Source organism: Schistocerca piceifrons, chromosome 8 (genome assembly GCF_021461385.2).
Source record: "Schistocerca piceifrons isolate TAMUIC-IGC-003096 chromosome 8, iqSchPice1.1, whole genome shotgun sequence".
NCBI lineage: Eukaryota > Metazoa > Arthropoda > Insecta > Orthoptera > Acrididae > Schistocerca > Schistocerca piceifrons.
The window spans coordinates 259,757,993-259,783,653 of NC_060145.1; the positions used below are offsets into that span (position 1 = coordinate 259,757,993).

At 41.4% G+C, this 25,661-nt stretch overlaps 1 protein-coding gene across 1 annotated transcript in view; it reads left to right on the plus strand.

Annotated features, from left to right (window-relative positions):
- LOC124712253 overlaps nucleotides 1-25,661 on the plus strand; it is a 113,146-nt gene that overhangs the window by 63,705 nt on the left and 23,780 nt on the right. Inside the window, exons 3-6 of the mRNA XM_047242548.1 lie at nucleotides 5,225-5,292; nucleotides 14,910-15,170; nucleotides 18,336-18,566; nucleotides 22,021-22,252. Of these exons, the coding sequence (XP_047098504.1) occupies nucleotides 5,225-5,292; nucleotides 14,910-15,170; nucleotides 18,336-18,566; nucleotides 22,021-22,252 (792 nt within the window). The remainder of the gene's footprint in view (nucleotides 1-5,224; nucleotides 5,293-14,909; nucleotides 15,171-18,335; nucleotides 18,567-22,020; nucleotides 22,253-25,661) is intronic.

The following is a 25,661-nucleotide window of genomic DNA, read 5'->3' on the forward strand; positions in this document are numbered from 1 at the left end:
CCGAAACGAACGAGTCGAAACTTATGAGTGGAAATGGCTCCGATACCTCTAGATCCGACCCCGCCGCAGCCGCAGTGGTCCACAACCCCACGACGACTAACGCAGTCCATTTCACCCCTCTGCCGCCCCACACCGAACCCTGGGTTATTGTGCGGTTCGGTCCCCTGTGCCCCCCCCCCCCCCCCCCGCGCCGCCCCCCCCCTCCCCCCCACAGGGAACGTCTCACACCAGACGAGTGTAACCCCTATGTTTGCGTGGTAGAGTAATGGTGGTGTACGCGTACGTGGAGAACTTGTTTGCGCAGCAATCGCCGACATAGTGTAGTTGAGGCGGAATAAGGGGAACCAGCCCGCATTCACTGAGGCAGATGGAAAAACCTCCTAAAAACCGTCCACAGACTGGCCGGCTCACCGGACCTCGACACAAGTCCGCCGGGCAGATTCGTGCCGGAGACCAGGCGCTCCTTCCCGCGCGGAAAGCCGTGCGTTAGAACGCACGGCTAAGCGGGCGGTTCTTTTAACACTTTGCCGTCCGCACGTCTCGTACAAATCCGATCCATGAACGATGGCGGTTCGCGCAGCTGGAGACACAGACAAGGATTACATTGTTGCCGGTTCCATGCGACGGTAGCGATAAGCGCATACACGTGCTCTGCGCTTGAAAAATCGTCTATACTGCAAATTACGTCTCTCACATGCTTGAGGAGAATTTATCGCTTACCACCACCATCGGCCGTGACAAATGGAAGAAAAATTCACTAAATAACTCGCTACGATCACGTTTAATGTTCGCATTGGCTAAGACATTCAAAACAGAGCGCTGAGAACACTGCTGAACGCTCATTGGCTGTCAGAGAATGCGTGACGTAGATGCGCAGAACAAGCCCGAAGTCGACCGTCATCGTTTGTTGCTCCAACTATAATGGCGGACTGTTTACTCGCTAACTGTCACGAACCCGTAGTGGTGTCACCTGCCCATGGCTGCCACTACTCATTTCAAACATTCCCGTTATTCTGTGTCATGTATGCAACTGTCGGAGCTATCTGAAAGGTTCTCGCTTATAACTTTCGACTCGTTCGTTTCCGAACCATTGACCCTTACCTCAAATTGAGACAATTATCGTGCTCTATCCTCCTAGAAAGTTTGTGACATCATCACGGTATCACCCTGTGTGCACATACATTTGTAGGCGCCGTCGAATGACTTCTCCGGATATGGGTTCCTAGGTCAAACTTGATCTGCTAAGCCCCCTCTACAGCCTCTATAAGTATGTAACATGAATTGTGAAACACCCTGAATGTAGTCGTGAGTAGATTGGCAGAGTTGAATGATTTCGAATGAGGGTAAATTATGGGTGCTCGTATGCTGGATGTTTTCATAATCAAGGTAGCTGAAGCGTTTCGTGTTTCAAGATTTATATCACACGCGATGCCCCACCCTGTTCTATCCTTATATGGATCAGTTTTCGCCTATAAATGACCGTGATTGGCGATCGGACTCGTAATTATAATGGGCGGACATTCGCTTGCAGCAAAACCTCAGTGCTGATTTCACTAATCGCTCTAAGCACTGCAGAGCTAAGCTCTTACCACACAGTCTGTACTTTTGTCTAATTGGAACCTACACAGTAACTTGACAAGCAAACGACGGGGAGGAGAGCAAAGAATATAAGTCATAACCACTTTGAAATAGCGACATACACTACATATGGACAATATGAATCCTGAAACTTCCTGGCAGATTAAAACTGTGTGCCGGGCCGAGACTCAAACTCGATACCTTTGCAAAGGTCCCGAGTTCGAGTCTCGGTCCGGCAAACAGTTTTAATCTGCCAGGAAGTTTCATATCAGCGCACACTCCGCTGTAGAGTGAAAATCTCATTGTGGGAATATGTATCCTACACATGTATTACTTTCGATGCTGCGGCGGAAGACACTTTCATTCGTACAGAATAAAGTTATTTTAAATTTGAGACTCTTTTATGTAAAATAACACTAAAATGTTGAGTGAAAAGATCCTGTTAAGTATTAAAGATGCATAGCTACTGTGGTGCTGTTAACTGTAGTTTTTGTAACTAATAAACATTTTTCTTTAATATTATCATTACACAGAGTTAACCACTGACTGAAAATAAATTTTTACACTTTTTATTGATCATTTTCAAAGTGAAGAATTTTTAACAGATACTTCTTCAATGCAACGTAACAAAAACACTTTCTGAATTTTTGTTGAAACTTTAATTTTAGTTTGTCACATGCCATGAATCAGTAAAATTGTACGTTCTGAACACTACAGTAATAATCTTTTTTGTAGTAATGAAAAAGTGCACAATACCTTTGGTTGTCTTCTTCTGCAACAGCTTTTATTATGCTTGTCAATGTAATAAAATAGCTGGTGCTTTGTACACTGTCTGATGCTTTGCCTTTGTATAGGCCTACGTATATCCAGCTTATGATCTGAAAATGTTGCTGATTAAATTTCACAGCATGTCAAAAGGACACACTAAACATCTGCTGAAATAACAACACTGTGATAAAGCTGGTTGCTTTTAAACACTTTACTTTTATTCACTTGTACAAGAGGACGACGAATCATGACTTTTACAATTTGTTCGTCACTATAAAAAATAGAATACACTAAACTTCATCATAGAAATAAATACTTCTGTCCTTTTGTGGTGTTGAACATCCTATCGCAGCCTCTGACGAGATTTTGCTACCTATAGATGGTTTACCAGCTTTTACACAGTGGCTTCCAAGTCGTAATTCCCATCTTAATATTTGGCCAGTACAGTAGGTAATGCTGCACATTGGTTGATGAATAGTTGCTTAATACTGTAGAATTGCGTGTAACAATAATGTCCCGTCCACCCGAGGCCGTTTGACAATGATTGTGCTCCTTTTAATCAGCACACTCCTTTTTAAATTATTTTAACTACACTCCTGGAAATTGAAATAAGAACACCGCGAATTCATTGTCCCAGGAAGGGGAAACTTTATTGACACATTCCTGGGGTCAGATACATCACATGATCACACTGACAGAACCACAGGCACATAGGCACAGGCAACAGAGCATGCACAATGTCGGCACTAGTACAGTGTATATCCACCTTTCGCAGCAATGCAGGCTGCTATTCTCCCATGGAGACGATCGTAGCGATGCTGGATGTAGTCCTGTGGAACGGCTTGCCATGCCAATTCCACCTGGCGCCTCAGTTGGACCAGCGTTCGTGCTGGACGTGCAGACCGCGTGAGACGACGCCTCAAGCCCAGTCCCAAACATGCTCAATGGGGGACAGATCCGGAGATCTTGCTGGCCAGGGTAGTTGACTTACACCTTCTAGAGCACGTTGGGTGGCACGGGATACATGCGGACGTGCATTGTCCTGTTGGAACAGCAAGTTCCCTTGCCGGTCTAGGAATGGTAGAACGATGGGTTCGATGACGGTTTGGATGTACCGTGCACTATTCAGTGTCCCCTCGACGATCACCAGTGGTGTACGGCCAGTGTAGGAGATCGCTCCCCACACCATGATGCCGGGTGTTGGCCCTGTGTGCCTCGGTCGTATGCAGTCCTGATTGTGGCGCTCACCTGCACGGCGCCAAACACGCATACGACCATCATTGGCACCAAGGCAGAAGCGACTCTCATCGCTGAAGACGACACGTCTCCATTCGTCCCTCCATTCACGCCTGTCGCGACACCACTGGAGGCGGGCTGCACGATGTTGGGGCGTGAGCGGAAGACGGCCTAACGGTGTGCGGGACCGTAGCCCAGCTTCATGGAGACGGTTGCGAATGGTCCTCGCCGATACCCCAGGAGCAACAGTGTCCCTAATTTGCTGGGAAGTGGCGGTGCGGTCCCCTACGGCACTGCGTAGGATCCTACGGTCTTGGCGTGCATCCGTGCGTTGCTGCGGTCCGGTCCCAGGGCGACGGGCACGTGCACCTTCCGCCGACCACTGGCGACAACAGCGATGTACTGTGGAGACCTCACGCCCCACGTGTTGAGCAATTCGGCGGTACGTCCACCCGGCCTCCCGCATGCCCACTATACGCCCTCGCTCAAAGTCCGTCAACTGCACATACGGTTCACGTCCACGCTGTCGCGGCATGCTACCAGTGTTAAAGACTGCGATGGAGCTCCGTATGCCACGGCAAACTGGCTGACACTGACGGCGGCGGTGCACAAATGCTGCGCAGCTAGCGCCATTCGACGGCCAACACCGCGGTTCCTGGTGTGTCCGCTGTGCCGTGGGTGTGATCATTGCTTGTACAGCCCTCTCGCAGTGTCCGGAGCAAGTATGGTGGGTCTGACACACCGGTGTCAATGTGTTCTTTTTTCCATTTCCAGGAGTGTATATAAAAGCTGTTTAATTCTTTGCCTTTACTTGAACTGTGAAGTCCTTCTTCTTCCCAAAGTTCATGACTCTACATCGATGCGAAGTACCCCATAGGTTTTGATGAATGAGTTTGCGAGTATAAAAATATGTGACATAAATGAGCGAACCTTTTGGTTACATTGACTTAGAAACATACATTTATTACCCTGGCAAGTGACTATAGACCTCACTCAGTATGCGACGTAAATTAGAACTTGATGCGTCAATCCGTTCCTCACAAAAAGGGGTCTTAACAGAAGGATAGATAGACAGGCAGACTGTCAGATAGTCAGATAAAAAAATTACCAAAAATTTTTTTTGATGTGATCCAATTAGAAAGTAACAATTTTCGATTTTTTTCCTTGTGCAGTGGATTCTCTTTTCTTCCCACATTTTATGATTCCAGACCAACGAGAAGTGTCTTATGGGTTTTGATGAGGGAGTTTGCGAGTATAAAAACATGTGACATAAATGGCCGTATCTTTTGATTGCATGGATTTAGTAGCTTTACTTTCTCGTCCGCAAGGATCAGTGTGACTTAAATTTCAACTTCATATGTCTGGCCGTTTCTGCGGGAAAGAGTTTTGAATAGTCGGACAACATAGGGCTCCGTTTTTACCGACTGTGGTGCAGAACCCTAAAAAGCAGCTGAATACGCTTGAACTAAGTCGCTATGTAGCACATACCGTTAAAACAATTCGCATTGACCACACGCCTTTCATGAATATTATGCCTGCTGCGAAGGTATTACATTTGACGAAGAGGTAGCAAGCAGTAGGTAAAACGATTCAGATTTAAGCATTGATTTCTTGTTTTAAAACTGTTTCCTTATTGTTTCAGGGGGGACAACTGCTACAGATGCGTGGTAATCCATGAGAAGCATCAGAATGTTCTCCAGTACAAAGAGAGTGAGTAGTCTACCTATATTGATGTATTTTATTGTACTACTTCTTCATTGTTAACATTTTACCATTGCTGTTCTGTGTGGCGATATTTTCTTTAATAATTTCTTCCACTCAAATGATAAAATAAGAATTGGCACTACATTTTGTACCACATTTTAATCGTTATAAAAACTGTTCATCGAATCACAGTATTAGGAATAAACTCGTTTCATAAATTTTGAACACTGTAATGCATTACACTTCAGCCTTAAGTATAAACGTTTAGCAAGAAACTTCGGCCTATCCTTGGATGAGTTGGGTGGTGACTGGTTTGTATGCATTATTCATTAAAAACCACATGGGAGCATAAGCGTCCCCTGTACCGGCAAATAATTCCACATTGTTCAGTACAGAGATGGAGATAATTCTTTCGTCGTTGCTAGTCTGTTATAGTGTTAGGTGAAGGAATTCAATAACTTCATCATATACGAGGGTTGGAACTTTAATAGTGGCAACTATTTATTTACAGCTCGTACAGAATAGAAACGTGTTTCAAAGTTTTACTGGCATTTAAAGTAGTCACCAGCATTGTGTATAACCCGTTGCCAGCGATGTGGAAATCGTAGAATACTCTTAGCAGTGTTGATAGTTCGAGCGGCGCGGTCTATTGTAGCAGTTCTGAAGCGAATGCCGTGAAAAAATCAAATGGCTCTGAGCACTATGGGACTTAACATCTAAGGTCATCAGTCCCCTAGAACATAGAACTACTTAAACCTAACTAACCTAAGGACATCACACACATCCATGCCCGAGGCAGGATTCAAACCGGCGACCGTAGCAGTCGCGCGGTTCCGGACTGAAGCGCCTAGAAACGCTCGGCCAACGCGGCCGGCGAATCGAGTTGAACTTACGAAGTCTTAAGTCAGGGGAGTGCTGTAGGTGGTATGGCACTTAGCAGCCCCAGCTGTCAAACAAATCAGTAACAGCTTGCACTGTACGTGCTTGAGCACTGTCCTGCAAAATGATGGTCAGGTCCTGCAGAAAGTGTCATCACTTCTGTCTCTATGCTGTTAATTTTTGGAACCCAGCCGACGACCAGCTTAGAGACAGAAGTGATGACACTTTCTGCAGGACCTGACCATCATTTTGCAGGACAATGCTTAAGCACGTACAGTGCAAGCTGTTACTGATTTGTTTGACTGATGGGGCTGCTAAGTGCACCTACTACACTACACTACACTACACCACACTACTACTGCACTCCCCTGACTTAAGCCTTCGTGAGTCCAACTCGATTTCAAAACTGAAGGAAACACTTCACAGCATTCGTTTCAGAACTGCTACAAATTCGTCGGGCAATAGACCGCGCCGCTCGAAGTGTCAACAACTGGCACTGCTAAGAGTATCCTATGACTTCCACATCGCTGGCAACTGGTTATACACAATGCTGGCAACCACTCTGAAGGACAGTAAAACTTTGAAACACGTATCTATTTTGTACGAGCTGTAAATAAATAGTTGCCACTATTAAAGTTCCAACTCTCGTAGTTTGCTCTTCCACAGTTATGATAGAAAATGAAGTTTATCAGTTGTGCGAGTGCAGTGACAGAATAGATATGGGATCCTTAAAACTACTGCCTCCCTCTTGCTAGGAGGGTAGGGTTGCAAGTTTGGCGCTACTTTCGTACCGGTGTAGATTCGACAGGATGTGGTCCTTTCGATCAGACGTATCATGTCTCTGGCATTACTCAACATACACATGGATGGAGGGCTCGTGTCCGTAGTTAGGCAAACATAGAAAGTATTGTTGGTGACAAGATTATGATTAAGAGGACCTGACATTGAACAGCACCTTTTTTCACCCTATACTTTCAGAATACATTACTCTTGATTTATAGCACAAGGACGTTGCGATGTTAACACTGCAGAACTTCAGATAAGGCAACATTAGAAGTAATATTTATTTACATGTCATAGGAAATTTCTTTATAAGCTGAATTTTTAACGCACGATTAGGTTTAGGCGTCGTTATCTAGGGCATCTTGCGAGTAATATCACTGAAACTGTAGGGCAAGATTCTCTCAACATCCATAGAGATATGTTATGCCTCACATGTAGTTTGGAGTATATATCTGAGGAAATAACGATGTATTTCACTTCACTATTATTTAACTGAGGAAATAATACTTTATTTTACCTAATCATAATTAATTTCTTCTGGGGGTTTCGGAAGAAATTTGCGCGAAAACTACAAGACATAAGAGAAAAATGACACATGTCACTGGTTAGAGCAACTCTGCAAACGCCGATTCGTAATATGCGCCTAGCTGCAGTAGGAAGCAGGCTAGTCAAAACATGTAGATGAATGATCCGCTCCATATTGTTGAATCGAATTATGTGTTCGCGCCTGCAAATAGGCAACCGAATAAGCAGTCGCGCCAGCTCTTCAGCCCGTATTGACGTTTCCCTTGTCACAAACGGCGCCCATATCGATCACTTGTAATGTGAGTTAAATACTTCCAGAGATGCTCTATCCGTTGATAAGTGTCTGTTTTCCGTATGTCTTGTTTTCTTCTGAAGCATCGGGGGTACTTTCGAATAACCCTGTGGTAAGTGGAATACATTGTTCTTGTTTTCTCACTTTTACTCCACATTACAACATGCGAGCCACAACACGTCTCTACTGATGTTGAGATACGCCTGCCATACTCTGAGAGATGACTCATGGTACCCCACGTAACCGTATCGAACCCTAACATGCATTCAATTGTTGTTATAATTTAACTATCGTAGTTAAAAATTTTATTCCTAATACTTTTTCACCTAATGTTATGCAGTGTTGACATAAAATCGCAGCGTCCTAAATCAAGGGTAATGTGTTCTCAAAGTATGGCGTGAAAATGCTACTCGGTCAGATAGAAGCTCCATTAAATTTTCGCAGTAGTTGGTTAAGTTACATGGGCAACTTTATCTCACACTTATAACTTATGGGGGTAAAGATGGTGCAAATACGAGAACTGTTCAAAACATTCTGTAACTTTGTACACAAATTTTTCTATGCTTACCTGTTACTTATTGTGCATTGTCTCCTTCGAAATACTTTTCGCTTACACCATAGTCCTGCAGCGATCTCAGGGTCGGCGGGGTTAGAACGGATTTGGCAAGGTTAGTTTTAGGGGTGGCCGGATGCCCTTCCTGCCGCCACCCTGTACCCCCAGGGACGGAATCAGTGTATCCTAGCTGTCTGCATCTATTGTAAATCGCGAAATAGTGCAAACGTGTTTCAAATGTCTAAATGGCCCTGAGTACTATGGGACTTAACATCTGTGTTCATCAGTCCCCTAGAACTTAGAACTACTTAAACCTAACTAACCTAAGGGCATCACACACAGCCATGCCCGAGGCAGGATTCGAACTTGCGACCGTAGCGGCCACGCGGTTGCAGGCTGAAGCGCCTAGAACCGCACGGCCGCACCGACCGGCCGTTTCAAATGTCTGCGACGCTTGTAACTGGGCGGAACGTGGGGACCAGCCCGATATTCATTCACCTATCAGTATGTGGAAAACCGCCTAAAAACCACATGCAGGCTGGTCGGCACACCGGCCCTCGTCGTTAATCCGCCGGGCGGATTCGATCCGGGGCCGGCGCCTACCCGAGTCCTGGCGGGTCTGTCTCCTTGAATGCTGTTTCCACTTCCGCAAGCAGTCCCTGTACGCCTCTTCCTGGATCGCGCGAAGCGCTATCTGCGAATTTGCTTTTATCTCGTCTACCGTTGCAAATCTTCTTCCTTTCAACGTGGTTTTCATCTTTCGGAATAAAAGAAAGTTCGCACGGGCCAGGTCTGGAGAGTACGGAGGGTGAGGCAGCACAGTGTTTCGTTTTTTGTGCGATGGTCATGCACCAACAGGAATGAATGTGCGGGTGCGTTATCGTGATGCAAGGGCCATGAATTGTCTCTTTACATTTCAGGCCGTTTCCTTCTCACATGTCCTCGCAGGCGTCGCATCACTTGCCGATAGTATCATAGATTAACAGTTTTTCCCTCTGGTGCGAATTCATGATGAGCTAATCCTTCAAAGTCAAGAAAACTATCAGTGGAGAACCTTTCCCGACCCACTGTGAAGATAAAACCTTGGTCTCAACATCATAACCGTAGACCCAAGTCTCATCACCAGTTATGATTCTCTTAAGGAACATTTCGTTTTCATTTGCGCGATCCGAAAGCTCTTCACAAATTGCGAGGCGGAGGTCTTTCCGGTCTTGACTCATGACCTGTGGGACGAACTTGGCAGCAACACGATGCATTCCAAGATGCCGTGTCAGGATTTCATAACATGGTCGAATTAAAATGTCACATTCTTCTGCAATCTCTCGGACAGTCAGTCTTCGATTGGCACGCACAATTTCGTTGACCTTCCTGACATGAGCGTCCTCGGTAGGCGTTGAAGGGCGTCTGAACGAGGATCATCCTTAACTTCAAGCCATGTTTAAACCGTGTGAACCATTCGTAACACCGTGTAGGCTTAACAGACATCGCCTTAGGCTTCCTGCATCATTTGGTGTGTCCCTGCGAAGATTTTCTTGAGTTTCAGGCAAAATTTAATGTAGACGCTTTGCTCCTCTAACTCTGCCATCTCGAAATTTGCAAACTGTGCGACAACGTCCAACTCAATACAGCACTGAACAATAACTAACAGACATACAACAAAGACTTTCCGGCAGTTACACATTAAACTCAGGCGTGTGCAGGGATGCCAACCACATTTCGCTCCAGTACACCATTGGCGCGAAATTACGAATGTTGCGGAGTTTTTTGAACAGACCTCGTACGTTGCATTGCATAGCCTCCCAAAAACAACAACGATATTTATTTTCCACACATTTCGGTGCTGGACATCTTCAAACTACAGAAAATATGTGCTCACAATCAATCAATCGACGGCCGACGTTAGGAGGGGGAGGGGGGGGGGGGGGAAGGTAAGCAGGATTGTTTTTTTTTTTAAAAAAAACACAAATATATAACTAATGGTTAAATTAATGTCAAATGCTATGGTTCTGCCTGTAAGGCGCCACCAATACACAAGACACTGTAGAGCAAAAAATAATATTTCTGCGTATGTGCAAGTGTGTATCAGCGTATTTTTATTTCCATCTGTTGATACCAGATTTTAACGGAAGTATCAGTCTTGTTCCCAGAGAGGGAAAGTCTTAAAAGAAAAGACAAATTGCCAGGATTACAAATGGCGACTGCACTTGCTTTTAACGTTTCTCTGACTGCGGAAGTCCTTACTGAACTAAAGGCCATTTGGAAGTATTTCAAATCATTTCAGTGTGTATCAACGTCTTTAATGTGGTACAAAGTATTGCTGCATTAAACATACGTAACGGTGCACTTCAGGCCAGGAAAGACGCATTAAGAGCCTAGTGCCGATATTAAGAGTTTAGTGGAAGAATTGAACAAATTAAGAAACAAAGGGAATACTATTTTGCAGAAAGTTACAAGGTAGCGGAAAATATTGGAACATCACCTCACTTGAATGTAACGATTCGCGGCACAGAGAAACAGAAACGTAAAAGAAAATGCATTGTTGATGAAAGTGCAGAAGAATATGTAAACCTAAGACCATATGACAGTTTAAAACTAAATATTTCCAATGTTACTCTAGATACACTTGTAGGAAAGTTAACCATTAGGTATACTACCGTAGACAACACGATGGACACGTTTGGGTTCTTATTGAGCTATGTAAGTCTAGACGAGTCTATACTGCCAGACTACATAGGAAACATGGCATAGCATAGAAGTTAATAAGCAGGATTTGAAAGAAGAAATTTTGCAGTTAAAAAAGCTTCATGTTAGCTAACTTTGGGTCTGAGCCACTATTTCCTCTGCGCGTTCTCAATGCTTTTCAGTGCAATTTTAATAACATAGGCTGTTTACAAATATGATGGTAGCCTTACGGATTTTCTGCACTTTGCGTATAACTGTTTCCCAAGCAGTGCGTTCATTCAGCATTCATCGAAGAGTCGGCCGATACTGGAGCAACTGACATGTCAAACTGACTCTTAAAAACATATTCCAAAGAACACTGGTACAAAATGTTTTCATAATTGATAGGTTATCCGAAAAATCAGTTATCCGAACGTCCCTGTCTCCAATTCTTTCGAATAATCGACGCTTTACTGTACTGATTTAGTTTGTATTATGATTTCGTCTATTTATTCAATACAGCTTCGATGTAAGTAAGATGTGTATTCCTCGACCGAATGTAAACTTTTTTTTAGACAAAGATTAACCAAGTTGCCGTAGAGCCACGAAGATGCCCTTTTGCAGATGACGTTAATCACTTGCGCTTCTCGCCCAACCCAGTATAGTCCTCCTTACATTAGTTGGCATTTGACATCGAACGGTCTGCCCTGCTCCCACGCGAGTGGAAGCCCGGTGTTGTAGGCTACAACTGTGTTGCCACTGACACTTTGTGCCAGTCTGATCTCAAGTAAAAAACTTTTCCAGGCAGGAAAAATTGCCCTAATTCAATAAATAAATAAATCTTCGGCTCTAATTAAAATGAATAACAGTTTTGTTATGCAATTAGACATCCTTTCAAATAAATTAGAATTCCGTGGTGTCACGGGCAGTGCTGCAAAATGGTTCAAGTCATACCTTGCTAACAGGAAACAAAGGGTGTCAATGCAAGGGACTAGTGAATTAAGTCATCAGTCATCATCAGAATGGGAAGAAATTACATGTGGTGCCCCACAAGGATCCATCTTAGGGCCATTGCTTTCTCTTGTGTACATTAATGATCTCTCATCAATTGCACTGCCAGAAACAGAATTCGTTTTGTTTGCGGATAACACAAGTACTGCAATAAATGGTATGTCGAGTGTAGTTCTAGAAAGATCTGCTAATGATATTTTCATAAGTGATTTAAAGTCAACTCACTGACATTAAACTTCGAAAAGACTCACTATATGCAATTCAGAACCTGTAAGAGGTTTCCATCCAGCATATGTAAAAAGCATGAAGAATAGCAGATAGAAGAAGTTGACAGTCTTAAATTCCTGGGATTACAACTTGATAATAAATCCAGTTGGGAGGAGCTGAAGAAACGCCTTAACAAATCTGTATTTGCAATTCGAGTGTTAGCAGACATAGGCGACATAAAAATGAAAAAGCATGCATACTTTGCCTACTTTCATCCCATAATGTCATATGGTATAATATTTTTGGGTAATTCTTCAAGTCAAACAAAAGTTTTCAGAGTCCAAAAGCGTGTAATACGTATTATTTGTGGAGTAAATTCACGGACGTCCTGTAGAAACCTCTTCAAAGAACTGGGTATACTAACTACTGCCTCTCAATATATTTACTCCTTAATGAAATTTATCCTAAATAATATATCTCTATTTCCAACAAACAGCTCAGTTCATACATACAATACCACGAACAAAAATGATCTGCACAAGGACTTAAAAGCACTTACTTTAGTTCAAAAAGGGGTCCACTACTCAGGAACACTCATCTTCAATAATTTGCCAGCAAACATAAAAAATTTAGTTACAAATAAAGATCAGTATAAAAGGAGCCTGAAAGACTTACTAGTGGCCAACTACTTCGACTCCATTGACGAATTTTTTAATAGAAACAAATGATGTATTGTATATACTCATACCAAAAAAAATTGACATGTTCCACACCCACGAGGATCTCCTCAGCACGGATCTATGGAACGAAAAACTAATCTAATCTAATCACCTTACAGAGATCTGCATCACACATGAATTTCAGAATTATTACGTAATTTTTGAAGGAGTAAAAGACTGAACTTCAAATTTACTATGAGTTAAATATTTACAACACTGCAGATAAAGCTTAAACGCAGTAAGGTACGAAACTAAGGAGGTAATCTGATAATCACAAAAATGTAGTCAACCATTAGTCACGAGGGTTTCCTAGTTGGTCGACTTCCGGCCACGAGTGGTCTGCGTCCCACTGCTATCAACAATGGAGATTTAAAATACGATACCTGTGTTTACGGTAGCAATTATAAAGTAATTTTCGTGCCATGTCATGGCGGAGCAGTAAGGACATGAACAGTGAGGAAAGCGCAGTTTGTCCTCCACCCTTTCACACTACCCACGGCTGTCCATATATTGGGCTTAGGACTGTTCGATGATCATTGGCATTTACAAAAATATCGAGGTTGGTGGTTTAAGCATGCCGATACTGAAGTCTGAAACATCGATGTGAAAGATAAAAACATCGACCTTCAATGTCGGAAAGAGAAAAGAAGATAAATAAAAAAAAAATAAAAGGCTTCTTGTTTCCACCGTCAATAGCTGTTGTATGATTTAAACGAAGTATAGTACCTATATCATGCGAGCTAAGCAAAGAATCAGACCTGTGAATAATTCAAGAAGTACGTACTAGATGTAGTACAATTTTTGCAAGCGCGTCCTTTGTTTAATAATATCGTTAACTGTTACGCTAGAGCACTATCCATGTTAATAGCCGCAGATATGGTAGATATGGCAGACGATCTATGGAAATGGCTAAATGTGAAATTTGTGTAGAAAAATATGTTGCAAGCAGTAAATTAAATTAATCCTAATAACTAGTATGTTGAACTTCAAAATATGTCATGTAACCAATAAAGACTATTGGGGAGCATTCGAAGAGTAATATAATAACAGAAATCGAAATGCGCTTATTATCGATTTAACAAACACCCTATGGAAAAAGAGGGACGGTTGATGTTATGTACATGTACAGACAAACAAATGATTACAGTTTCAGAAAAACTGAACGATTTTTTCCAAGAGAAAGAGCTTCACAAATAGAGCAAGTAGGATGGGCAACGTTGATACATTGTAGGAAAACAGAGAAACCAAATTTTATTTGTCGAATGTACTTTATAAAATAGCATAATGAAAAGAATGATTTGCAAACTGGAATAGAAACCGCTCTGCCATCACAGCTCAGTTATTACCTAAAAGATGGACATCAGCATCTTAAACAAGATCCATTAGAAGTATGCAATTAACGTCATCCAAAGTTACAAAAAATTGCACTCATGTATTCTGTCACAATGTCAGCTTTTGAAAGACCGTTGTCAAAAGTAAGATTTGTCCAGTGTCAACAACGCAGTGAACTGAAGGCGAAACTTATCTCAAAAATGTTGTGTAACATTAATTATTGGTGTATTTACTAATTAATAAATATGATATTAGTCTTCATTTTTGCTGCTTTTCACGCGTCTATAAATTTATCGTTTAAATTCGATGTTAAAGAAATCGATGTTTAGGGATCGATTATCAGTTCAGTCATCGAGTTTTAGATGCCAGTCTCGCAGTGGAAAACAGCATTGACTATACGCCAACACCACACATCCCCTGTTGAGCTCAGGTGTGCGCATTTTTCTTTTCCCCTAATTGCAATCTGCCAGGACTTCGTGAACGAGTATTATTTTCAGCGAGTTGAACAGTTCTCCAGATATGGCGTGATAAGTTTGAAACTGTTTCCCCGAGCGAGAAAATTTCATTCATTTCGAAAATAAAAAAAACTTACACAAATAAATACACATATTACTGGTCTGTTGCAAAGCCCCACGCAAGTACTTCCTTGTTCTGCCCACAGCTTTCTGCGACTCGCGCGCGTCGCTGTCTTCGCTGTGCGACACGATCACGGGCGACGCGACGCTTTATTCCATGTTCCGCGCGGAGCCGCACGTGCAGCCGACGGCGTGCCCGTTCCGCGGTCCGCCGTTCACGTTCACGTACAACCGCGGCGCTGGCGAGTGCCGCAGTCCCGTCTCCAGGCTCGACTCTTGTTCGGACGAGGCGCGCCTGCTAATGCGCTACCAGGCCTGTCCGGACGTTACCGGCACCGAATCCACAGGTACGTGGCAGATATATTACAAAACACTGTTACCGAATTAATTCTTTTCCGTTGTAAAGGTCTGACTCACTGCCCAACATTCTCAAGCAAAATCTAAAATACTAAAAAACGGTCGGATCCGCTACATCTCATATGTGCCCTAGGAATCAGTTTGAATTAGTTCCATGGTTGTAGATATTTGAATCTGATTCAAAGACTCATGTCATATCATAGTGGTCTACACACTATCTTTGGCGCTAATTTGTTTCCATCAAGGAGACCTTACTTCACACTCACAGGACTTTTAAGGTCAGGGTCTGGACATCAGTCTCCTAAAGGAGGTCTGTGTGCCACAAAAACACTAACAAATCAACTAAAAAGATTTCCGAGTGCTGTGAAAAAAAAGAACTCAGTAGTGAAATTTGTAGCATTCCGACTGCATATGAGAATGCAGTATAGATTAAAGTATTGTTTTGAAACTGGATTTATTAATGAGGGCAAAGAAAATAATCTGTGTTATATTTTATATCTTAATTATAATATGTATACAGCATATTAAACATATGTTTGCACAAATTACTTTCATCTGCAGCAAACTAGAACAATTCACTCATATCATTAACATAAATAACCTACATCTACTTTCCACAAGTACATGTGAAATTTTTATTTTAGGATAACATACATTCATTGTCAGCTTTGCCATTCTTTCAGTGTATCATATCTGGAACATTACTTGCTACTCCAGTCCAATGGCTGCCGGTGTTGTGAAACATACTACCTCCTCACATCAGAAGACATCTTGGTCATCTGTGGTCAAGAATACTGAATAACTCCAGAATGAGATTTTCACTCTGCAGCGGAGTGTGCGCTGATATGACACTTCCTGGGAGATTAAAACTGTGTGCCGGGCCGAGACTCGAACTCGGGACCTTTGCCTTTCGCGGGCAAGTGCTGTACCAACTGAGGTACCCAAGCACGACTCACGCCCCGTCCTCACAGTTTTACTTCTGCCAGTACCTCGTCTCTTACCTTCCAAACTTTACAGAAGCTCTCCTGCGAACCTTGCAGAACTAGCACTCCTGAAAGAAAGGATATTGCGGAGACATGGCTTAGCCACAGTCTAAGTTCTTTTTGCCCTTATATCTATGTTAATATCACCTACAATTACAATTCTATGCTGTTTATATTTTGACAACAGCGATATTAAAGTATTAATTTTTTCTGTAAGTACTGTCTCATTAGAGGCTGGGATTAGATAGATTGAGACAATTACAGTTTTCTGTTCGTGCATTACCACACCAGCTCCTTCTATTGTAGCTTCAAGGCATATTCTACTAAGGTCTATAACTGAGTAATGCAATTCAAGGTTACTTTTGACATATATTGAGACCGTACCATGTGTAATACTTTTTCTGCAGTAGCTTGTAACTAACGAATATCCAAGAGGAACACACAAGTCTATTTCAGTGTCTTTCATCCAGTGTTCATTGATGCATAGAACACTGCAGTTGATTTTATCGAGCCAGTATTGTAATTCATTGATTTTACACCTAAGAGATTGTACTTTTATATGAAGGAGGAGGAAACTGTCACTGCTACATAATGGTATTCTACTTTCACAGAACCTTCTGTATTCATTTATTTTCGCTACATGATCTAAGGTTGCACAAATATCTGAATGAATTAGACTGCTGCAGTTTCCACTTAATGTGGTTTCTAACTTTCCTTCGTCTGTAATGTCGTTTTCTCTAAAAAAGGTGTGGGTAGAAGTGCTTCGATTCTTCATAAATGGGGTTGGGTGGACACCTCATACTGTGACTGTGCTGACGTTCCACAAACAATCAAGCATATAGTGTGGACTGCCCACTCCGTGCCTTCCCTGGAAATCTAATCGATACGAACCTGGTTACTTCTGAAGTGGTGGATTGGATCAGTGGCTTAGATAAGATCTAAACTGCATTTTAATGTGTCTGTGGTACTGTATTTTATGTGTTGTGATTGTTATGTATCATACGCTAAATAATAATAATAAAATATTTGATGCAAAACTTAATATTAAAATGTGGGACTCAATCAGCATTTGCAATGCAAAAGCACTAAAATTGATACCTGTCAAAGAACCTCCATCATCAGAATAATTGTAAAAGAATCTCATAAATCAATAGAGATACCAATAAAAATGTTAAAAATCCATTATCGCCAATTGGTAAAATGAACTAAAATAAATTAGCATATGCTGTTCGTGAATACAGGCTGTGTCACAGCAACGGTTATTTGGATGCATGGTCCATATTCCTCCATAAAAGACACACCTGGATACAGCCACATACATAGCACTTTACTTTCCACATTAGCTTAGAGGAATCTGTTAAATACAAATTATATTCTTCTCCTTATTATTATTCTGCTAGCGCCAACTGCCTTCCCACAGTGGTAACACTGATTTCTATCAGATCACTGAAGTTAAGCACTGTCAGGCTTGGGAAGCACTTGAATAGGTGACTGTCTGTATCTGCCAAGTGCAGCTGTCCAGCGAGGTGCACTCGGCCCTTGTCAAGCCAACTGAGGAGCTACTTGTTTGAGAAATAGCGGCTCTAGTCATGAAAACTGGCAGCTGCTGGGTTAGAGGTGTGCTGATCACATGCTCCTCCATACCCGGATCCAGTGATGCGTATCATTTCAGGATGACATAGCAGTCAATTGGTACCGTTGGGCCTTCCATGGCCCGCTCAGATGGAAAGTTCTTCTTCTAATGCTTATCCATTGCATATGTAGGCGACTATCACAGCTATATCACTTTTGCTTTTGTGAAAAAATTCCAAGCTTGTGCCGAGTCTTCTTCTTCTTCTTCTTCTTCTTCTTCGCCCTCTTTTTACCACATAACTTTCCTGAAGAATGTTCAGCAGCTGTTTGTACCAAATTTCTATCCCTCATTACATGGCTGAGATAGAGAATTTTAACTGTCACTGTTGCTCCTAGCATTATACTGTAAAGTCACATTTTAGATGCCTCAAGTTGTTCGCCCCTTCATCTCAACCAAAGTCCAAGTCTCAGTTACACAGAAAAGTATAGGACATATTTAGCATCATAGAAATCTTTTTTTTTTTTTTTTTTTCCAATTTGGCTCTTGTGTAGAATGTACTGCAATGTTTGCAAGATGCTCACACTGAATGCATTTTTCAGTGGAGGAGCTGGTCTGCCTGGCAACGTGGAAAGAGGGCAGTACTCGCTACCTGGTGGGCAAGCTGTACCACAAGACTGCCACCACGGACGAGGATCGCTACCGTTGCTTCGTGTATGACCGCAGCCAGCGTGATGGCCATGTCACATACAATGTGGCACAGTCTGGAGACGCCACATGTTCGGGGCTGCTGTCTGCCACCGAGGGATCGCGCACCATGAGTCTCACAAAGGGTACACCACTGTACATTTACAGTATGATGCAGAACTGCAAATTACACATTTTACTCATGCATAGACCCAGCTGTTGTCAAATATTCCCTGATGTGTATAGAATTTTGACACCAATCAGTATCTGTTTATTTGTACCCAACAGGGCAGTCTGTTCAGGAACAGAAAGATATGGGAAGGTGTGTGCACTGTTGTAGTAACTGAGAGTCAGAGCACTTGGCAGTAATAACTAGGACTTAATGTATGTGACTGTAGTAGCTACAGCTCGGAACATTAGGCTGTAGTAACTATGACTTAGAATGCGTGGTGGTAGTCATATGACTCAGATGCTCATCTTATGTTTCCTGTAACATTCTCTGAAGGATGTACATAATAAAGACATCTATTACATCAGAAGTCAGTTAATACTAAATATGACTAGGAGCATTTGGTAATAATGACCTGGAGTTATTGGTGGAAGTAGCTATGACTCAGAGTATGTGACAGTGATCTCAATGATATGGTGGTAGTAACTGTGGCTTGGAGCAAGTTGCATATTAATTGTGATTCAGAGCAAGCGGTAGTAACTATGACTCAGAGTACTGTGTGGTAGTAACTATGACTCAGAGCGCGTGATGATAGTAATTATGAGTCAGAGCCATTTGTGGTAGAGGAGAAACATTTACTGTTCCTGTGCAAGTACCAGGACTTGTGACTTAGAATATAATTTTGGTTTGGTTGTTGGCCTAAACAGTTATGGAATGCTGTGAGAAACCATAAACAACTGAGGTAAAATACCATTGATTTTACAAGCAAAAAATGTGACTGGATTTTTCATCACTCCTTCACAGGAATAACTCATATTTAAGTAAGGACTACATGTGCAGCTTAATTTATTGTATAACTTGTTTATGTTAACTTCTGAATTTTTACCTGTTTCCTTATTATGCATGGAAATGTTGCCTGCATGCAAATTTTCCAGATATCCCTTTCGCATAGGTCTTTTTGTTTACTTTCACTTTCACCTCCAGCATTAGTCATTTCCTGATGTATACACAAGTAAATATTTCACCATGTACATTTAGCCTAATAGACACAAGCAAACATTGAAGCACAATACTTAATTCTAAATTTTATTGAGTCCAGTGAACTGACAGTGTTTTAACACAATAAAACAAAGACCATATTGTGAAATGTTTACGAATTTTTAGAGTAATTACACAGCAACTATAGATACTGTAGTTAGACAGATGGAGAATTTAAAACATGTAGAACCCTGACTGTGGATCAGTTTGCTCGAATGTGCTTTCCTAGGCCTTTTTTCAGAAATACAGTAGGCTCTTGACTATCCAGTCTAATGTGGCAGAAGGTAAAGCCGGCTAACAATAACAGATGGTTTGGAGTTCTATAAATTCCCTATTATGATGACCCCAACCAAACCACTCAAAACACCCCTTTTGTCTGACTTCTGATGTAATAGATGCTAGTTATGTGTGTTTGTTATGTGCATCCTTCAGAGAATGTTACAGGAAACATAACATGATCAACATTGTCAAGTATCATTGTACAATTACACAAATGACATAAGTCACGCCTAATAAAAAAGGTGACATTCACAGGTTTGAGGTTTTAAAAAAGTATTTGATAGATGACTGCGCCCCTCTGTTAGCCCTCTTCCAAGCTGCAATATGCCTCCTTCCTGCTCACAAAAGTAGTGCAGCACTGCCTCTGCATTACCGTTTGCACAAAATCATTGTCAGTTCATGAACTTCGCTACTTGTCTGTGATGTCCTCTGCATCAACATTCTCACAGCTTGGTACATTTTTGAACAATGGAACAATGTCATAATTTCTATTTTTGAGTTTTGTTTTACGTATGAATTCAAATTTAAAATGTCCACCTTCATGTTCAAAAAGAATTTTCCAAAACCTTAAAATTAATATGTTTGGAATCTTTTCCCATACTTTAGTTAACCACCTTATGATGTGTAGCAAGTCAGTCCTCGTCAGAATGGTTACATAGTCTTCATTACTATCAACTGCTGATATCAATGAACTGAGAAGATGGCAATATTTCTTCATTAACATTTCAACGTTGTCCTGGTCCATCGGCTGACAGAAAGAGCAGTCACATTTCATGGTAAAAATAATGTTTTGAAATATCCATCTACAAGTTCATAACTGGCAGGATGCGAAGCATGTTATTGAGAATCAGCAGTGCTTTCTACAGTAAATAGTTGTGTTTCAAATATTTCTCTACAGCTGGTATGAATTAATTTGGGAATTGAGTTTTAAAGGTTTCTGAATTCATCCATCCTTTCTTCTGACATGTGTAATGTCTGCTGAATTTTCTTTGGAAGCTCTATGTTTCCATTGCTTCCCTATTAATGAAAACCTAAGTTTATGGATAAAGCCTCTTCACTAATGGCAATCTGGCGAATACTGAATTGTTTTTTCCACCGATCCAACCATCCATCATTGGCAGTAAATTCTGAATCTTCTCCTTCAATTTGCTACTGAAATTGCAATGCATTTTCCTGTAATATTGGCCCAGTAATGGACAAACCTTTGCCTCTTAAATGTTCATTGCATAAAAATAAAACCACCTTAATTTCTTAATGGTTGTCTTTCAACAGTGTCTTCCTTAGTTCTATTCCACTTCCACCAGATTGGGAAACACACCATTTTTCAGTTTCTCTTAGATTTTTCTTCCAGTCTTAAACAGTAATTTTTTATACTCTAAAGTAGTAGTTTTGGCCGCTAATCCAGAATCCATCTGCTTTACAGTATGTAGTTTCTGATCTATAGTCACTACATGTGTTTTTCGTTTATTGCCCATTTCGGACTCCGTAATTGAAATACAAAAGACCACCCTACACAGCAATATAACAACACACAAACTTTGAACATCTGATGTGCAACTGAAGAAACAAAGAGAACAAGGTTGCCGACAGAGCTACTCTCTATCCTGTTATTGTTGTTTGTGAGCACTGGAGGAGGGGTTTTAATTATGGTTTGTTTAAGAGTGGTTCCAACAATTTATTCAATATAATATTACAGTATGTGCATTATAACTGTGACTCCAGATGTGCTAGAAGCACAAAAGATGCATAAAATATTGTGAAAGGCCACATGACATTGTGGAGAGAACCCGCTTGCTAAAGCTTTAGAAAAGCACAGTTGTACAATAAATTAACCCCCATGTTATCACAGAGAAGTATTGTTATGATATTAATCAAGTAGGCCAGATAGTATGATGGCTGGATCATCCAGAGCTAGATACTCGAGAGACTACAGTATAGTGAGCGTCACTGTGCCTATTTTCCTGCGCGTTACTGTTTTAACTGATATATAGTTGCCTACATATTAAAGTGATCTATTGCTTTTGTACCAAAATTTAGTCACATTATCACAGTTTTTTCAACAAGATAATTAATGAGGTAGATATTAATTAATTTTTGTCTTTTACTTTTCGCAGTGGAGAACCGTCATACACAGTGTAGATTTCCAAGCTGGGTGACAGACCACCATAACTGGTACACATTGGACATGAAGCAGTCTTATCACTTCTCACATAAAAATGCAACCTTGCGAATAACTGATGATTCTGCTCACGAGGTTCGCATTGTGTGCCATAGTGTAGAGAAGTCACCGCCCGGTGTTGATGCAGGCCAGCAAGCCACACTCGTGGCCCATATCACCAGTGGATGGTTGGTATTATGATCTAAACAAAGAGAACTTATTAATTTCTTGTGAGCCCTTTGGTAGGCATGGCAGATGCATTAACTTAGTACTAAATATATGCCTATGAAATACTGTGAGAAACTAGTTTCTGTCATATGAAGCCATCACCAATAATCATCTGGAACTTAAAGTCAGAAGACCAATATAAAATAATGTCAACAAATTAACAAAAAATTGTGACTCATGAGGGAGAGGGGTCTTAAAAATATGTTTATTTGTTTTAATAGACAGTTGTGATTGAATAATAGCCACTATGACTTTAAATTGGAATAATAATGGTTAGAAGTGTTTTCAATTTTTTTTTTCTTTTCTCCTATGGCTCCTAACCTTTCTGATCAAACAACACTATAGTGTTGTGGTAGTAGTGATGAGTGTTCTATCCCATTCCAGTCAGTGAAGAATTAGAAGTATCAGAACACTGACTGTGGATCCTCTAGCTTGAATGTGCGTTCTAAGTTCATTTTGGTTACACATTGTGTTTTAAGAGTTTATTATCTCAGTGTGTGTCGTTTATTTTTATGAATGCTTGATATGAAAAAAAAGCATAGCTGCTCTGGAGAATGGAGGAGTAGATTATTTCCTCTACATCTACATCTACATATATACTCTGCTAGCCACCAAGCGGTGTGTGGCGGAGGGCACAGTTCACGTCAAAGTCAAATTTCCCCCAGTCGGTCCCACTCGTGGATCGTGCGAAGGAAAAACAACTGTCTGAACACCTCAGTACAAGCTCTAATTTCCCTATCTCTGAATGCTGATAATGGTGCAATTTGGAAGTTGGAGGTAATAATATGTGCTCTACATCCTCAGCGAAGTTTGGATTTCGGAATTTAGTGAGCAGCCCTTTCGGCTTAGCGCGCCGTCTATCTGCAAGTGTGTCCCACTTCAAACTTTCTATGAGATTTGTAACGTTCTCGCGATGGCTAAATGCACCAGTTGCGAATCTTGCCACTCTTCTTTGCACCTTCTCAATCTCTTGAATCAGACCCAACTGGTAAGGGTCCCATACAGACGAACAATACTCTAAGACTGGATAAACTAAGATATTGTAAGCTATTTCCTTTGTTGAAGGACTGCATCGCTTCAGGATTCTACCAATAAATGGCAATCTAGAGTTTGTCTTGCCCATTACTTGTGTAATCTGATCACTCCATTTGAGATCATTTCAAATAGTTACACCCGGATAATCTGATCACTCCATTTGAGATCATTTCAAATAGTTACACCCGGATACTTGATGGATGTTACCACTTCCAAAGACTGGGCATTTATTTTGTACTCATACATTAATGGGGATTTTTGGCTTATTATATGCAGTAGGTTACACTTACTAATATTGAGAGATAACTGCCAGTCATTTCACCACGCATTTATTTTCCACAAATCCTCATTGATTTGTTCACAACTTTCGTGTGATACTACTTTCCTGTAGACTACAGCGTCATCGGCAAACAGCCTAATGCCTCTGTCAGTACCATCAACCATGTCGTTTATGTAAATCATAAAAAGCAGCGGACCTATTGCACTACCCTGGGGCACACCTTAAGTTATACTTTTTTCTGTTGAAGTCACCCCATTCAGGACGACATACTGCTCTCTGACTGTTAGTAAACTATCTACCCAACCGCATATGTCATCAGATAGGCCATTAAGCGTGCCATTTTTGGAGCAAGCAACAGTGCGGAACTAAGTCGAACGCCTTTCGAAAGTCGAGAAATATGGCATCAACCTCGGAGCCGGTATCTAGAGCCTGTTGTATATCATGCACAAAGAGGGCCAGCTATGTCTCTCATGACCACTGTTTCCTAAAACCATGCTGGTTTCTGCAGATGAGCATCTCAGAGTTTAGAGAGGTCATTATGTCTGAACAAAGAATATGTTCCATGATTTTTACAACAAATTGATGTCAGTGAAATTGGCCGGTAATTATGTGCATCCGATTTTCTACCCTTTTTATAGATTGCTATGACCTGGGCCTTCTTCGAGTCCCGTGCAACTTTCCGCTGTTCCAATGATCTCTGATAGATGATGAATACGAATGGTGCTATATTTGTAGCATAGTCAACATAACATCTTACAGGGATACCGTCAGGGCCAGATACCTTCCTGGCGTCTAAGGATCTTAACTGTTTTACAATCCCGGATACACTAAACACTATGTCAGCCATCCTTGCATTTGCTCGATAATTGAAAGGGGGAATGGTGCTGCAGTCCTCCACCGTAAACGAGTTTTTGAAAGCTAGGTTTAGAATTTCAGCCTTCTGTTTATCGTCATTAGTTACATTACCCGTACTGTCAGCAAGAGAAGGTTTTGAATTACGAGGGCTATCCACAAAGTACATTACGTTTTGGAATTAAAAGTAAATAAAGTATTGGAATTTTTTTTTATTATATGCAGATGAAAGCCACACTTAAATACTACTTTTCTACATTGTTGCCATTTAAATTAAGGCACTTATCATAGTGATGGACGAGCTTGGAAATTCCTTTGTCGTAAAATTCGGCCGCCTGCGCCTTCAACCACGTGGTTACCTCTTCTTGAAGCTGTGCATCGTCATCAAAACACAGCATAGCCAACCACTTCTTCATTGCTGGGAATAAGTGGAAGTCGCTCGGTGCCAGGTCAGGACTGTACGGCAGATGAGGAAACAACTCCCACTTAAAAGATTTGAGAACTTCACGAGTGGCATTTGCCATGTGGGCCCGGGCGTTGTCATGAATCAGCAAGATCTTTGAGCCCAACTTTCCCCTGCGCTTGTTTTGTATTGCTCTTCTGAGGTTGTGCAGAGTTTGGCAATACCTTTGAGAGTTTATTGTAGTGCCTCTTTCCAGGAAATCCACAAAAATCACCTTTTCTGTCCCAAAAGAAGAGGTAACCACGTGGTTGAAGGCGCAGGCGGCTGAATTTTACAATGAAGGAATTTCCAAGCTCGTCCATCGCTACGATAAGTGCCTTAATTTAAATGGCAACTATGTAGAAAAGTAGTATTTAAGTGTGGCTTTCATCTGTATATAATAAAAAAATTTTCCAATACTTTATTTATTTTAATTCCAAAACGTAATGTACTTTGTGGATAGCCCTCGTATTTGTAGCATTCATAGATTAGACGTACGACCAAAATTTTTTGGGGTTATTTGTAGAATCTGCAGATAAAATATTGCTTTCAAATTCATTAAAAGAATCTCTCATTGACCTTTCGACAGCTGCTTTCATTTCCAATAATTTCTGTTTGTTAGCGGGGCAGTGACTACATTTAAAACAACTGTGCAGAATTCTCTGCTTTCTCAGCAACTTCCTAATATGTTTGTTGTACCAAGGTGGATCCTTTCCCTCCTCTATATTTTTGCTAGGTACATACTTCTCTATAGCACATG